Consider the following 17333-nt stretch of genomic DNA (forward strand, 5'->3'; position numbering starts at 1 on the left):
TTTCAATCAACGGCCAGATAAGTAAATATTTCAGGCTTTTCAGGATAAATACTGTCTCTGTCACATAATCACAGTTGTTTTTTTGAGCAGTCTTTTAAAATCCTTTAAAATGTAAAAAACCATTCTTAGCTTAGTCCCTATAAAAACAAGTGTAGGGACTTCCCTGGCGGTCCAGTGATTAAGACTTCACCTTCCAATGCAGGGGGTGCAGGTTCGATCCCTGGTTGGGGAGCTAAGATCCCACATCCCACATGCTTCAGGACCAAAAAACCAAAACATAAAACAGAAGCAATATTGTAACAAATTCAATAAAGACTTTAAAAAAAAAAAAATGGTAGCCAGATTTGCCTTTGGCCAGTTTCCCCACCCCAGCTTCACACTATACATATTATCTTTTCGTTACTATATCAATTCCACTGATATTAACTTTTCTTCCCTCAAGTGTGCTCAAATGTTACCTTCTCAATGAGGACTTCTCCGAATACATGTCTACCAGTCTCCCTATATATATAACATACTATGTAATACATAGTATAGCACCTAACATGTTTTTATTTCTCACTCCCACCCCCCAACACCAATATAAGTTCCATGAAGGCAGATTTTTTTTTTCACTGATATATCTCCTGTCCCTAGAACAGTGCCAGGCACACAAGTAGGCTCTCAATAAATAAACCTACCCTCACACTTATGAAACAAATACCATAGAGGAAATACAGTTGATCCTTGAACGACTCCGAGGTTAGGAGCGCTGACCCTCTGCAAAATCGAAAATCCAAATCCTCATGTAACTTTGTAGTTGTACAGTATCCACTAATTCAGCCAACCCCAGGCTGTGTAATACTGTAGTGTTTACTATTGGAAAATGAAAATCCATGAATAAGTGGACCCACTTATATCCACATAGTTCAAACCCATGTTATTCAAGGGTCAACTGTATATCTAAATGAAGATAAGTGGAAAGGTATTCAAGAAGATTGACAAATACTTTTTTGTTTCAAGTAGTCATAAAACATTTTAAATAAAGGGGGAAAAAGTTCAAACCCATTTTCTTACTGTCCCACAAAGTAAGTTATTTCTAGACTAATTCCCTGGAAGTTTACTATTACTTTGACTTATTTAATAACAAATTTCAACTGTTAGTCCTAAACCCCTCTACAGACCCGTTCTGCCTCTTTGACCTCACCTGTATGTATTTATTCCCTGACCATTCAACTCACTAATCTAGTCTGGCAACTTTCAAGTTTAGCAAAGTGGGGAGGGAAAAGTTACTTTGCCTCTTCTATCACTCCATCTCCCAACATTCCCGTTTTATAAATTTCTTAATATTGTAATTGCAAATCTTTCCTACTTTGTCTTTTACCATTCAATATAAGCAAAGCAAAAGGCTAGATTCTATTGAATATTATACTCCAAATACATTAGGCTCAGTGATTAGACAAGTTATTTTTAATTGCTATATGTGGTTTTACAATTTTTACCTATAAGGAAAGATCTGCTATATCATAATCCACATATATATTTGGCAAGGTATAGAGGAAATAACTTTGGGAATTTAGTAAGCTCCACCACCATTCAGATTATGGCTACTATATTTCTAAATTATATTAAAACATAGAAACTCACTAAAGTGTAAAATATCTTCTACTGCTATCTCTGGTAAATTGATACTTGATAGCCATTAACAACATTAATGTGGGAGTTAAATCACACTAGAGATCACACTAAGATATTCTAAAATCAAACTACAAAAATTGCTAATACAAGAAGGGAGGCCTACAAGGAAAGGGACTGTGTTTAAAAACCCCTTTATCCAACAAGTTATTCTTCATCTACTATTTTATTTTCTAAATGGCTACAGTTCTGCCATTCTTATCAGACAAGCAACCTTGGTTTCTGAAAGACAAACTTTCTAAAATCCAAAAGTCAATTGTCAAGGGTTAAGACTACTCCGTAGGCCAATTCTTTAGAGACACAGTTCTGTCCTAAAAACTCAAAGGTTGTGATTTCTGAAAAAGCAGTAGCATAATAAAAACTGCTATAGAACTTTCATTTTTAAAAAATTTCCAACTGCTTTTGTGTCCTAAGTTATCATAAAATCAGATTAAATTTGGTGTAACTAAATCAGGGCAAAACCTCCTATATAGCCAGGATTATAAGAACCAAACATTCTCTTTTTTCTTCATATAAAAGCTAGGTGACTCCCAAACTAAGTTACTTTATACCATATATCCCTGGAGAATAACATGGCCCAACACACCACACGTCCCACTTAATCTAGTTCAAACGAGTAACGTAACGTGAGAAACTGCACTGTGTAATTCCTTTATTTTCTGCATATTAGTGCTTTACCAACACTACAACCATAAAGAACACAATTCCAAGTACTGTACTTTTTAGTTTGGGGAGATCACAGTCTACAGACTCATTTACTTATATTAGACAAGATTAACCTCATTGAAAACTTACTTCAGTTTATAAATTCACATAAAATACAGAAATTGATGCAATTAAACAAAAACTTCAGGATCTTATTTCTTAACTTCTTAGATTGTAACTTTTTTGCAGGCTATAATTACCTGCCCCATGATCATCAGTGGTTATGATTCAATTTAACTACATCAATTATCAACCTTTTATATCCTTAAAGAAAATGTAAGTGAAAATTACAATTTCTTAGCAAAAGGTTTAAGGTTTTCCAAATTTCAAATATTTGCTTTCCCTCCTCCCCCCACCTTCAGTTAAGACATTTCAAATAAACTAAAAATAACCACATCTCACCTGCAACATTCCATAGCAATCACTTGATGTATAAAATTTTAACTATGCCCCCAGTTATTTTAAGACAAACAAAAAATGGCTGCCTACCAATCTGTCTGTCACAAGTTAGAAATACTACATTTACGAATTAACATGAGGGTTTCAAGTTTCCTCCAGTTTAGGCATTTATACCTTTGTGCTTGTCGCTTCAGGATGTTACTATAACATTGATATTTATATAACCCATGTTTATGTACCTTAATATGTAATCGTTTAAAACACTAGTAATTAAATTTATGATGGAGCTATGGGAATTTTAAAAGCAACTAAAATGTTCTTAGATGTGTGTCAGCTTCATTTCTAGAGATACTTCTACTAAAGTGAAACTGAGAACTTCATACTTTAGTTGCATTTGAATTCAAAAATCCCTCTGCACCATTAGGAGCCTACAACATAGCACCTCTTCTCATCTGCCTTAAGTAAAATGTTTGTCAAGAGTTTTACTTTGAAGAGTTAACTTTCTATAGCCTTATACTTCTCATACATCTTTGGTAAAAGCTCCATTATACAATATGGCCAAAGCATGAAGGACCAATACTGTCCAATCATATACCATGATATCCCGTTCAATTTTAGTTTTCAGACACCCTCATAAACAAAACCCACTCCACCTTTTCCTGTATACTGCCTTTGCAGTCTACATTTCTGAATTCCCTAAGTTTAATTCCTTGAGGATCTCTAAAATGAATCCTTAAGGCTATGTAAGAACCAGATGCTGCTACACAATTCTGTATCAAGCATTAACATTTGGTTCAAAGTATTATCATAGTGGTCTCAATAATCTAGTTACTGGTCCTAACCAGCTAAGCAAGTAATTTTGTTAGGATCTAGATATCACCAGTGAGCACACTGCTTACCCTTGAAGAAAAGTAAGTTTACATTCATTGTCATCTGTAGGTTCTTCCTCTGCATCCTACTTCCCCTTTTGTCATTCCTCAAGTCTACACATCATTCATTCATCACATTTCCTTTCTCAAAGGAGATAGTGTATTATTGAACCAACAGGATATCTGACTATTAGCATGAGTTAATCAAACAGAATACCTTTTCCATAAAACATCTTTTCCAGTGTTCTAATTAATGGAGATATGGATCACTCATCTATTAAAAAAAAAGACTTATATCTTCAGCTTAATCAATTGCTGTAATGTGGAAACACGAATTTTTTTTTCCAGCTAGGTAAAAGGTGCATGTAATTTGAACTGTTAAATGCTTTATTCATGAATAAACATTCTAGTAATTTAAAAACTATTGGTCTTAGACATTTGAAACATGGTAAAAGTATATATTCCAGTTTTGCCCAAAAGTCACTTAAAATATCTACAAATATTTCATCTGTGTGTGGCATACACCATTATTGCTCCATTTTCTGGAAAAGTCTATTTTTAAAGTTAAAAAAGGGAAAACACAGCAAAGTTGCTAACTTTGCAGTGAAAAAAAAAATCTGTGTCCTTGACAGGTTACATTTTCATAGTTTTATGCAGTGTAAGTTAGCTATGTAACGGGGAACTTGAGTTTTATCCTTACTCATGCATGATGTATGTTTCAGAACTTAAGAGTTGAAATTTCAAAGAACTTCTTACATTACCTGTTTAACACAGTGATGTGCAACTGGAACATATTACAATGATATTACTCATTATTTGCCACCGTGGGCTGTTTACTATACTGGTCTTAGATATAAAAGGTCACATTTGAATTTACTAAGTTAAAGTCAGAACTCATAAGGGAGGGGAAAAAGGCCTTAAATATAAAAGACAAACGGCAGTTTGATTAAGCAATAATTTTCAGTTTACTAGATGAAACAGACTTGCAACACAGTCTGCATGAATGCAAAATAAGCCATCTACAGCAAGTGATAAGGAAACTGGGCAAAAAGGAAAAAAGCATACATTGGAAAAGAAGATTCTCTCGAAATAAAAAAATCAAACCATTATTATAAAGGAATTTACCAAGAACTGCTATATTTCCCCCATCCCATTTGCTGGAAGTCAACAAGAGCATCTAGCACTTTGTGTTCATGTCAAAAAAGTCAGATCAGAGCATCCTAACGCAAAGCAAAGAAAAAAAAAAGAAAACAAAACAAAAAAGAAAACCCCTAACCCCCTCCCCCAAACCGCAGAACGGTAACTCCAGAGTTCGAATTCAAAGAAGAGAAAGTGGCAACTGAAAGAGGTGATGGTGGCGATAATCCTATGAATGGGTTTTTGATTTCTCTCCTTCCGGGGGATGGGCGGAGAAGAGGCTCATTAGGATTTGTAGTTAGAGGTTAACCATGTGAGCCCCTCATAGAGTCCGTCCCCCGAGGTGGCACAGGAGGGCTGCACATACCAGTTCCTGTCCCGAATCCGGGTCAGGCCCAGTTTCTCCTGGATCTCGTGGGGTTTCATGGCATCGGGCAGGTCCTGCTTGTTGGCGAAGATGAGGATTATGGCGTCCCTCATCTCCCGGTCATTGATAATGCGGTGCAGCTCCTGGCGGGCCTCGTCGATGCGGTCGCGGTCGGCGCAGTCCACTACGAAGATCAGACCCTGGGTCCCGGTGTAGTAATGCCGCCAGAGCGGCCGGATCTTATCCTGGCCGCCCACATCCCACACGTTGAACTTGACGTTTTTGTAAGTCACGGTCTCCACGTTGAAACCCACGGTAGGGATGGTGGTCACCGACTGGCCCAGCTTCAACTTGTACAGGATGGTTGTCTTGCCGGCTGCGTCCAGGCCCAACATGAGGATCCGCATTTCCTTGTTTCCGAAGATCTTAGATAGCACCTTCCCCATCGCGTCGGAGGAGCCGGGGCCGGGGGCATTCAGGTGTCCCGGGTCCCCTCCGCCAACAACGCCGCCGCCGCCGCCGCGAAACCGAAACGGAGCCTCCCAATCGCGAGGGCGCCCGTGCGGCCTGCGTGGGAGTCGCCTCCTCGGGGAAGAGGCCCGGACCCGTCGCTCACTCGGGCATCACCCACCGCACAACTTGATTCCTCCAGTCGCCGCGGCCGCCGGGACGCTGAGTCTGCGCCGGGAGAGCCGCCGCCCTGCTGAGGCGCGGCCCGGCCCGGAACTGCCCTTCCCCCCGCAGGCGCCGCGCGAGCGCCGCCGCGGTTCCCGCTCCTCCGCCTTCTACTCGCTCCGCCGCGGGAGACTGCGGCCCTTCGGCCCGGCTCCCGGTCCGCGAGCACCACGCTCACCAGCGACCCAGGCCACCCGAGAGGCAGCGCGGCTCCGGCGCCCCGTCAGGTCATTGATCCTCGCGGGAACTCGGTGCGCTGCCTGCAGACAGAGACAGGGAGAAGGAAGTTACTGCTAGAGCCCCAGAGGAGAGTGGAGACCGAGGGGGCCCGCCTTGCCAGCTCAGCCCAGGAGGTTACCTCCAGCCGCCGCCCCGAGCGCGGGCTCCCTCCGGCCTCCACCGCCTCCTCCCAGCTCTGCCGCCGCCGCCGCCGGAAAAGGCGCCGAGGAAACCGCCTCACTTCCCCTCCCGACCACGCAGGCGCAGCAGAGGCCGCCCGTTCGGACAAGAGCGACCTCTGTAAAGAGAGCAGCCCGCGCGCTAAGCGTCGGGGCGCCACGCGCGGAGGGGCGGGGCTACGGCGGCTCAGAGGGCTCGCAGGTGCGGCCAGCCCCCACCCCCGCGAATCTCGGACTCTCACCCGCGGCCACCTGTCGCTGTTCTAGCGTCTTGTCCACTCTCTGCATTCCTCTTCCGCGCTGTCTCCGCCTCCGCCCCCATTCAAACCAGAAGAGCCGATCCACTGCGGAGCTCCACGGTGTGGGGCCCGCGGACCGCCTGCTCCCCTGACGAACGCCTCCCCTGTGCTGCTTCCAGGCCTGTTCTCGGACCCTGGTGCCTGCCAGATGCTCCGCGACTTCCCTCCAGCCCGCCCCAGCCTTCGTGTGCCCTCAGTCTCACAGGGAAGCCCTAGCCGCTGTTTTTACCTTTCCCCCAGCCTTTTTTGGCTTCCCTTTATCCCTCGTGCTCTGTGCGTTTCCTGAAAGACACGTGGGAGGCTAGTGGTTCGCGTGGAATCTGCCAGTCAGTGCGGCGCTTTTACTGGGTTTGGGTTTGCTCTGAAGCCCGTCTTTTGGACATTGGAGCCCTATCTTACACATCTCGTCAGGACCAGTCCACGTTTCTTAAAAATTACAGTATTATCAAAAGTTCCCGTGCCTTGCCGCTTTTTCAACTTTTTAGAAGGTGGTCATTTTTAATATTTAAGTATCATCTCCTTTTAGTGTGATTAGTAGTAGCTTCTCACCCAGCCACTCATTCTTAACTTTAAGAAGCCTCGACGATATAATCTTAGCGTAGGATTTAGAATCAGAAAGACTGACTACTTCTGTCGCCTGGATTTGGACGTTTAACCTTACTGAGTTACCTCCTGTGTAAACTGAGTGTAACACTGACCTTTCTGTCCGCAAACCCCATTTGATGGTTAAATAATGTTTGTAGAAAACTTCAACCTTTTTGTATCGAATGGTTAGTGGTAAAGTTAGACGTAAAGTTCAAAAAAGTTAGACGTAAAGTTAGACGTAAAGTTCAAAAAGTGAAAGCTTGAAATGTAAATAAACCAAAGGGAGGAAAAACAGGAAAACAGTGTGTGTGTGTTTTTTTAAGAAGATGCTGTAATAACATAAGGTAACATACTTTTTATGTCACAATGTAAGACAGTTTGATAATGGTAGATTGGTTAAATGATAACCTTACAAGCTTCAGCCTGAAGTAAATTTACTTAAATTTACTTCAGCCTGAAGTAAATTTACTTAAGTTATTAATATTCTGGCAATGATTTAATTTACTTACCATCTGCCTTAATACGTATGCCCTATCTTAAAACTGACAGAAGGATTTGGAGTCAGAAGATTGGGGTTCAGAGTGTTACCCCTCCGTTTTATAGCTGTGAATCCTTTCAGTCTTTGTAATCTTCATTTTTTTATCTGTTGAACGAGATGAAGAATATCATCTCGAATGAAAATAGTCACTATTTATTGATTGTTGTCATAAACACTGTACTAAATTACTTTAAATATTTTACTTTAACCTGCGCAGCAACCATGTGAGGTAGCTTTGAGTGTTAGTGGAAACTGAGGGTCAAAGAGGTTGAGTAATTTTTTGAAAGTCACAGAGTTGAGATTAAATGGTGAATCTACAGCTGATCCTCTTAACCCCCAAATTATGCTCTCTCCCTGAGTACTTCACACAGTTGTTCGGAAGCTCAGAAGACTTCATCTCATTTTCAGCAATATTAAAAATGGAAAAGATAGAACTAAAAACAAAAGTTTTAATTACAGTTGATATTTTAGCAAATTGTTTAATAGTTATGGCTTCAGACCATAAAAATAAACACTGGGGCAACATAGTCTGGTGGCACAAGTGAATAGAAAAAGCTAAATTACATCCTTAACTTACTCCCAATACTTCTTTTTTTTTTTTAATTTATTTATTTATTTATTTTTGGCTGTGTTGGGTCTTCGTTTCTGTGCGAGGGCTTTCTCTAGTTGTGGCAAGCAGGGGCCACTCTTCATTGTGGTGTGCAGGCCTCTCACTGTCGCGGCCTCTCTTGTTGCGGAGCACAGGCTCCAGACGCGCAGGCTCAGTAGTTGTGGCTCACGGGCCCAGTTGCTCCGTGGCATGTGGGATCTTCCCAGACCAGGGCTCGAACCCGTGTCCCCTGCATTGACAGGCAGAGTCTCAACCACTGCGCCACCAGGGAAGCCCACTCCCAATACTTCTTGACTTAGGTTTAACTTGGGTAATTTGTTCATCCTCATTGATCATCAATTTCTCTGTTCCTGCAATAGAGAAATCTCTCTTAATTGATTAGGGCAGTATATGTTATTCTCCTTTTCAGTTGAAGGAGCCGAGGCACTGAGAGGGTAAGCAACTTTCTTAAGGTCTATAAACAGTACAGAGGAGATTTGAATTAACACTTCTTTGATCCAAGTCTGGTGTTCTTTTCTCTATTGTGTGAACTCTGGAAGCTGGACTAGATCAATGGTTTTCAGCTCTGGCTGCACATTAAAATCAGCTGGGGCATTTTTAGACTGTATAAATTATTGAGCCCACCCCAGGTTAATTAAGTCAAAATATCTGTGATCAAGGTTCTACCCCCAGTATTTTTTTAAGGCTCCCTGAGTGATTCTAATATATAGCTAAGATTGAGAAGCACTGAACTAATTGCTAACTTCCCTTCACATCAAAAATTTCTATGAATTCTGAGCTTTACTTATTTTCTTATTCCTCATCCCCAAGATGTATACCCACACACACACAGTTTTGCATAGTATAGTGCAAAAACTTTAATCACAATAATCCATTATAAGTTACCAAGGCATTAGACCTGTCAGACAAAGGCATAAATATTTCTAAATTCTTGCAAAGAAAAGTGTTTTGAAAATATACTATAATTATAGCTAAATTTATTGAATTATTAATAGAGCCCCATCAACTAGTCAACACCATTAAATGAAGAGAAAGTAAGACATTAAGTGAAGAGAAAGTAAGACAAGACACTTGGCAACCATAGGATGATCAAAGTCATAAGGTCTAGACTAAAACTTGTCTGTGGATACTTCCCATTTGGCTGCCCAGTATGCAAACACTTCTATTTGACTGAATCACAATTTAGGTAGAAGGAAAGATGAAGGGGGGCAAATAGATATTCGTTTTCCTATTTCCCTGGTAGCTAGGGTTTGGGTAAGTGAACTGGGTTCAACCAATTAAGTAATCAATGTCCTAGTCCAGGCTTTGAATTTTGAGAGATTCAAAATTCCACAGTTGCTGGGACAAGTGTTCAGAGTGACTGAGTCCAGCAGCATGGTGGCAGATATCCAATGGCAGAAATGCCAATGACAACAAGTGTCACAGTGAAAACACTAGCAGGACATGTCTAAAGCCATCAATTCTATGACATAGTCCTAGCAGTGCCTTTTCTACCCTGTCTCTACAGCCTTCCTGACAATTCTGTGGGCCCTCTTGATACATTTCCAATAAAATTATTTTCTGCTCAAGTTAATCAGGGTCAGTTTTTCTTGACTGTGAATAAGAACCCTGAATAATACACATTTTAATTTAAAGAATTCAAAATGAAATCTTTTACCAACATTTTACGAATTGAACATCTGATTGTGTTAGTAATTTCCCCATTAGATGGTCATTTGAAAATAGAGTCATACATGTAAAATTATAGAATCATCATTATTTCTAATCTGTTAAAATTATGTTCCTTCTCATGGAAGTTTATGAATGTGTTGTTTTCAAATTAACCATTTGAATCAGTAAAATTGTTGGAGTGAGAAACATTTCATATCCTGGAACTATTCATAACATCCCCTGTTATGAAGAAGCATATAATCTCAGAAATTTAATTTTCAATATCAGAAGAGTGTTTTTAAGCTAAAGCAGGATTATTACTTTGGCCTAAACTGACAGATAGTTAGTTTACAATATTGATTCTCTGAAAAAGACACTTGTTTAGAACAGAGAGGCTAAATCGTTTAGACTGCTTAATTGACTGAATACTCCAAACCTTGTAATTAAGTAATAACACAACAGTGCGTGCGGTGTGTGCAGTAACATTTGTTGGGCCCTGTGCTATCAGTTATGCAGCTATGTTGTTATTGTACAATAACATACTATATAGCAGTGTGTTGGTGCACAGTGTGCCCTTGAGGAAGACATTCAAGGGACACCAAAGATCTGAGGGCTAAAAATCCTTGTCCTGTCTTTATAGTCATTCCAGCTTTAAATTTCCTAATTTATAGGTTTTGTCTTTTGCTTTGTCTTGTTTCATTTCTGTTTTTGTTTTCCCTCATTCTTAGAGATACAGGAAGAAAACAGCATATAAGCAAAACAGTGACCCCTAATTGGTGAGTGCATCACAATGGTACTAAACAAGTAGATTTACTAATTTTAAGGCATCATGCAGTTTTAGCTCTGTGTATACTCCTTGCCTCTAGCATGGGATTTTGCATTTGATCTGCCTTAGTTTCTGACTTGCTGGTTAGAGATTCAGCTTCCCAAGGAGATGCTCCATATGGCTAGGTTGGTGGTAAAAGAAAAGTGGAAGAACTTTCCATGTTACAGAATCCAGAGAAAAGAATCAGTATTTCAAATCTCAAGAAACAGTTGGTAAGTCAGTAAATTTAAAACTGTTTATAGATTAGAAACCAAATAATTAAATGGTTTTAAATGCCACATAGTGCTGTTTCAAAGAGAGAATAAATGAATGAATGAAAAAGTGAGTAGGAAAGAAGAAGAAAGGAAGGAAGATAGAAAGAAAAAAGGAAGGGAGGAAGGAAGGAAAAAAGAAGAGGATTGTATTGAAAAGCAGAACTTGACAATGTTGTAAACTGATACCGTAACCTAATCCAAAACCCAGGTTTGGGTTGAAAGGAAGAATTCCTTAGAAAAGCATAACCAGGTAGATTTATATGAGATTTCCTCCTCCATAAACTTTTGTTTTTTTTATGTGCACCAAGAATAAACAGTGGAACAGTTTTTGCTATTCAGTACCTTTGGACCATCAGTATATTATTGTCTGTAGTTGCTCCTACTCTAATATACAGTTCTGAACACAATGACCAAGATTTATGAGTGTGGAAATGGTTGTAAAATCCTAGGTAAATGTTACACTATAACCAGTTTAACAATGGCTTAGCTGGGCAAAATTTATGAGTTTGTTTCCATTTTAAGCAAGAAAGATTTATATTCCAAAAGGCTTAGAAAGACACCTCCTGGATTATGTGTCCACAAATAATAGTTAAATAACGTAAGTCTGCTGAGCTAAAGACTGGCTTCAAGGGTAACATGACAATTTAATAAACTAGGGGCAATGGTGCTGTGACTCTCTCAGGTGAACTAGGGTGACAGTTCCTGTGCTCTCTTCACCATGGGAAAACCTGCTACCCTGTGTGCTGACTTCCCAAACTGACTAGATTGATGCTGGAAAAGGAAAGTTCTAGAGCCTTTGAAGCAGTTTCTGATGTTCAGCTTTATTTCCAAATGTAAAAATGGGTCTTTCTGCTGCTTAGTATATCTTTTAAACGTTATAAGAAACATAAGTCATGAATTCAACTTGCTTTCACAGTAGTAATGTTGGTTATATAAGAAGGTTAACCTGGGACTTTATAACAATTTCAATATAGATACATTGTTAACGGTATATCAAAGATTCTAGGAATAGAACAAGATACCCAGTTTATTGGTCACTTTTAGGCTGTCTTTGGAAATGGCCATCCCCATCCACAAGAACACTCCTGTCCTACTGGTTTTTCCATGTGACCCTTCCACACATACATCTCTGGCCATACCAGCTGGACCACAGATAGACTCATTATCCTAATTTGCTAATCAGATTCTTATTCCTAAGAATTTAAAATCAGATCTGAAGGAAGACCATATCAGTATGTCTTTTCCCAGTGGGTCCATATCCTCCTAACTAGGGACTGTGTCACAGCCATATTCTATTTTTTTTTTTTTTTGCAGTACATGGGCCTCTCACTGTTGTGGCCTCTCCCGTTGCGGAGCACAGGATCCGGACGCACAGGCTCAGCGGCCATGGCTCACGGGCCCAGCCGCTCCGCGGCATGTGGGATTTTCCCAGACCGGGTCACGAACCCGTGTACCCTGCATCGGCAGGCGGACTCTCAACCACTGCGCCACCAGGGAAGCCCAGGAAAGAATTTTTTAAAAAAGAATCTTGGAATATCAGGAAGAAAGAAAGAACATTGTAAGTAAAAATATAGGTAAATACAATAGTTTTTCCTTCTCTTCTTTGAGTTTTCTAAATTATGTTTGATGATTGCAGCAAAAATTTATCACACTGTCTGATTTGGTTCTAAATGTCTGCTGAGGAAGCATTAGAAACAATTATAAACAATAATAAGTGAACATAAATGTGTGAAGCAAAATTGATAAAACTGAAAGAAGAAATAGATGAATCCACAATTATAGTTGGAGACTTCAGTACCTCTCTTGCAATAATTGATAGAACAAACTAGACAGAAAAATGACAAGTTTATAGAAAAACTCAACAATGGCATCAACCAACAAGATAATCAACATTTATAGAACATTTCACCTAACACTACAGAATACACACTCTTTTTAAAAATTTTTTTATAATTAATTTATTTTTATTATTTATATATTTTTATTTTTGGCTGTGTTGGGTCTTTGTTGCTGTGCGTGGGCTTTCTCTAGTTGTGGAGAGCAGGGGCTACTCTTTGTTGCGGTGCATGAGCTTCTCAATGTGGTGGCTTCTCTTGTTGTGGAACACAGGCTCTAGGTGCGCGGGCTTCAGTAGTTGTGGCTCACGGGCTTAGTTGCTCCACGGCATGCGGGATCTTCCTGGACCAGGAATCAAACCTGTGTCTCCTGCATTGGCAGGCGGATTCTTAACTATTGGACCACAAGGGAAGTCCCAGAATACACACTCTTATCAAGTGCCATATCCTGGGTCATAAAACAAATTTTAAAGAACTGTATATCATACAGAGTATATTCTCTATCCACAATGAAATCAAACTGGAAATTAATAATAGAAAGATAACAGGAAAATCTCAAAACCCTTGGAGACTAAACAGCACACTTTTGAATAATCCATGGGTCAAAGAGTAAGTCTTTAGGGAAAAAAATACATTGAAATGAATGAAAATGAAAATACAACGTATAAAAATGTGGAGGACACAGGTACAGCAGTGCTGAAAGGGAAATTTATAGCGCTATTTCCCAAACTTTTTCATCACCCCAATACAGAAACTCTATATCCATTAAGCAATAACCCTTCATTCTCTGCTCCCCTCAGCCTCTCTCTACTTTCTGTCTCTATGTATTTGCCTTTTCTAGGTATTTCATATAAGTGGACTAGTACAATATACATCCTTTTGTGCCTGGCATATTTTATTTAGCATAATATTTTCAAGGTTCATTTATGGTGTAGCATGTATCAGAACTTTATTTCTCTTTATGGGTGAGTAATATTTCCATAATACCATATTTTGTCCGCCCAGTTTTCTTGGACACTTGGGTTGTTTCCACCTTTTGGCTGTGGTGAATAATGCTTCAACAAACGTCCATATACACATAACTGACTTTTTGTTTTCAATTCTTTTGGGTATATACCTACGGGTGGAATCACTGGACCATATAGTAATTGTATGTTTAACTTTTTGAAGAACTGCCAAACCATTTTTCACAGCATCATTCCCACCAGCAATGTACAAGAGCTCCCCACATTCTTGCCAACACTCGTTATTATCTAGTTTTTTAAAAATTATACGATCCTAGTAGGTGTGAAGTGGTATCTCATTGTGGTTTTGATTGCATTTCCTTAATGATTAATGACAGAGGAAAGAATGAATGAATGAAAGCATAAAGGGACTTACAAGTTTAATAAATTTTTTATCACAAAGGATAAATCACTCTTCTAGTTTATATTATATATTACTGTACAAGAGCACTAATATTCATTTTAATAATGATAAATAATAACTCATCATTTGTATACATTTGTTTTGATTATATAAATACCCTTTTGTAATATGTAATACTGTTTCTCCATACAACATGGTGACTATAGGTTGTCTCCTTTTACAGAATATTGCAACTAATATGTAGTGGTTTTGTCTTTCTTCGTTTCTTGCCACATGCCAGGCCATGGCCCCTTGGGAAATGAGCTGGGCCACAAAATGAATTAGAGCTCTGCCATTGTACAAGGGGGTCCATTTGAACAGGCACAAGCAGCCTGTGCCTTCAGTACATTCTGTATAAACAGGGTTACTTTCAGGGCACATTAGCCCTAAAAGCAACCCCTGCGGAAACTACGAATCACTTTGATCATAAATTGCCATACACAAAAAACTTGGTATTAACACAATATGGTTTAATTATTAACAGTGTGACTTGTGATAACATAATGTATTTATAAAGCATCCCCTAGCAAGCACCATGGTGCTATATATTCAACCATCACATCATAAAATCTCAACAAGTAATAGGAAGTTGTCTAAACCACACTCAGAAAGTTTGAAATTTCCCCCTCCAAGATAAAAGTGAAAGTTCATTGCCATTTGAACCTCAGAAGGCCTCAGTGATCTTCCACTGATTCAAGGGGAAGATCTTACCCTCCTCACCACCTCTACATAGGGAAAGCCTTAGGATTTTTATATTAGTCATACCCAGAGACCAGCAGTCATGCAAGATCAGAACCTTTCCAATCATTCTTCTCTTAGAAATTATGACCTTTCCTCAGGGTCCAAGGTGAATGGACAAAAGCCTATATCTTAGACTATTTGTATCATGTCAAGCAACTTCCTTGATTCTCTGTTTACACTTTTATTCTCAAAGCTAACCTTTATCCCTGATATTAAAATAATAGTTGACACTTCAGTACACCTAGCACATAGCAGGTGCTCAATGGTTAATTGTTGGATGCCTGAATGAATGATTCAAACAAAGAATGTTATCTTGATCCTCTCTCACCTTAGTCAGTATAAGCTGTATGCAGTTTAAAGTATTTGTTTTCCTACCAAAAGCCAGGCTGTTCAAATATATTAACCTCGATAAATAATTAACCTTGAGACTTGAAATTTAAGAAAAAGCAAATCAATTTGCCAATTATTCTGGCAGGGAGTGACATTAGGCTAAGTCTACAGGGTCCTCAAACAAAGGAAGCACTCTTTCAAACTTTATCTGATGAAAATGAAACATTCTAATTTATTCTAATACTTTAAAAACGAATAAATTAAATACAGCAGAAAGCTTTTGTCACACTGGTGTAAAGAGATAGAATCGATAAAGTTTGTTAAATATAGGGAGTTTTATGTATTAAGTTTTGGTTTGGGGACGTGATTTATTCCACGTCAGATCAGAATCAATGTAACAAATAGCCATGCTGTAATGGAGTTCTACTAAGTTCTTAAACATTAAAACACTTCAGCAGAACTGTCGGATGAAAGTGAAAACATATTCAAATTGAGGAAAATGACCCCACAAGTTTAACTTATATTTATAGGTCTAGCAGCGTGACGCCGTATAAGTAACTGTGTCCACTGTCAGGATTTATTCTGATATTTGAAAACCTGCCACAAGAAATGAGTTTCTGGGTCGACGATAGATATTGTGAGATATTGTGTATTAACTATATTAAAGGCTTTTCCTCCAAGCAGAGTGTGGCCAAGACGTAAATGTTTATTACGTCAAAGCGTTAATTCTCGTTAATCCATGGTTCGTTTATTAAATGTAATAGAATCAGGGTCAGCCCACAGGGGCATGTCTGTGATATGCAAATAACCTATCGTAATGAAAATCCTGCCCGCAGCAGCAAAGGATCCTGCGGCCGTAAGGAGCCGCGAACAAATCTGCCACAGGGCGGGGCCCGGGAGCCTTCTTTGGGAGAACGCAGCCCAGGACTGGACTGAGATCCAAGGGACCGACGTCTCAGTTGGTACCTTGTCCGCCTCGCCCCCTGGCGGTTCCCCTCTCTTGCCCTGCCGGTCCGGCCTCTCGGTCCTCGAAAAGCCCCGCCTCTCCTTCCCCTGGGGGCCCCGCCTCTCGCCCCCTTCCCCTCCACCCGCCGCCCCGGTGTCCCCACCTTCCCCAGGCCCCCGTCGCTTCTCCTCTCCTCCCCTGGTGGCCCCGCCTCTCCCTCTCCCGGTGGCCCCGCCTTCCCCGCTTCCGAGGAGCTCTCCCGCCCAGGCTCCTCTCCCATTCCTCAGTAGTGGGAGGGGCTTGCCTGGGGGTCCGCGGCGGCGGCAGTCCCCTGGGCGCGTTCTTCCTCTCGTTGGTTGGTGGTCTTTCCGCCTTCTTTTCTTCGGCCGCGTCGGATCTCCTCCTCAGGTGTTGTCTCCGGGCTGTGCGGCCCTGCCTGATAGTTGCTGAGGCTGCAAGCCCGGACCCCGCTTGCCCACAAGCCTTCTCCCCACGCCGGGGCAGAAAGCCTCTGCGTCAGACCCCATGCTCTTTCTCGTTTAACGTTACCCCGAAGGACTAATTTATAAATGCCTTGAGCTCCATGAGTGGAGTTCCGTAGACAGATTGAGACATACCATTTGGAATGAATGCAGAATCTATTCCAACATTTAGTGCCTCAAAATTAACTGTCACTAGGGTTATGTTTTGAAAAAGCAAAACCCCAGACAGCCAGACCATAACCTTGCTTTCTGCACTGTCAAAAAGTTAAAAACCTAGATAAAAGCTGGCGGGATGTGGAGAAAAGGGAAACCTTGTGCACCGTTGGTGGGGATGTAAACTGGTTCAGCTACTCTGGAAAACAGTATGGAGGTGTCTCAAGAAATTCAGAGTAGAATTACCACACGATCCAGCAATTCCACTTCAGGGTGGATAGCCAAAGGAAACAAATCATCACCTGGAAGAGACATCTGTACTCCCATGTTCATTACAGCATTATTCACAATAAACAAGGTATGGAAACAACCGAAGTGTCCACTAACAGATGAATGGATCAAGAAAACACACACACACACACACACACACACACACACACAGGAATATTATTC

General features: G+C 40.5%; 1 protein-coding gene across 1 annotated transcript; it reads right to left on the bottom strand.

Moving 5' to 3' along the window:
• Positions 1-2317: 2317 nt before the first annotated feature.
• On the bottom strand, positions 2318-7256 carry ARF6 (ARF GTPase 6). The gene is made up of 2 exons (XM_079913486.1): positions 6185-7256; positions 2318-6086 (listed from the first exon to the last, which is right to left on the bottom strand). The coding sequence occupies exon 2, from the start codon at positions 5595-5597 to the stop codon at positions 5070-5072; it is 528 nt and encodes a 175-aa protein (XP_079769612.1). The 5' UTR covers positions 5598-6086; positions 6185-7256; the 3' UTR covers positions 2318-5069.
• Between the last annotated feature and the right edge of the window lie 10077 nt (positions 7257-17333).

Source organism: Stenella coeruleoalba (assembly GCF_951394435.1).
Source record: "Stenella coeruleoalba genome assembly, chromosome: 2".
Classification (NCBI taxonomy): domain Eukaryota; kingdom Metazoa; phylum Chordata; class Mammalia; order Artiodactyla; family Delphinidae; genus Stenella; species Stenella coeruleoalba.

Bases quoted from the DNA above. Each gene is read 5' to 3' on its own strand.
- ARF6 (XM_079913486.1), bottom strand. From the start codon at position 5,597: ATGGGGAAGGTGCTATCTAAGATCTTCGGAAACAAGGAAATGCGGATC.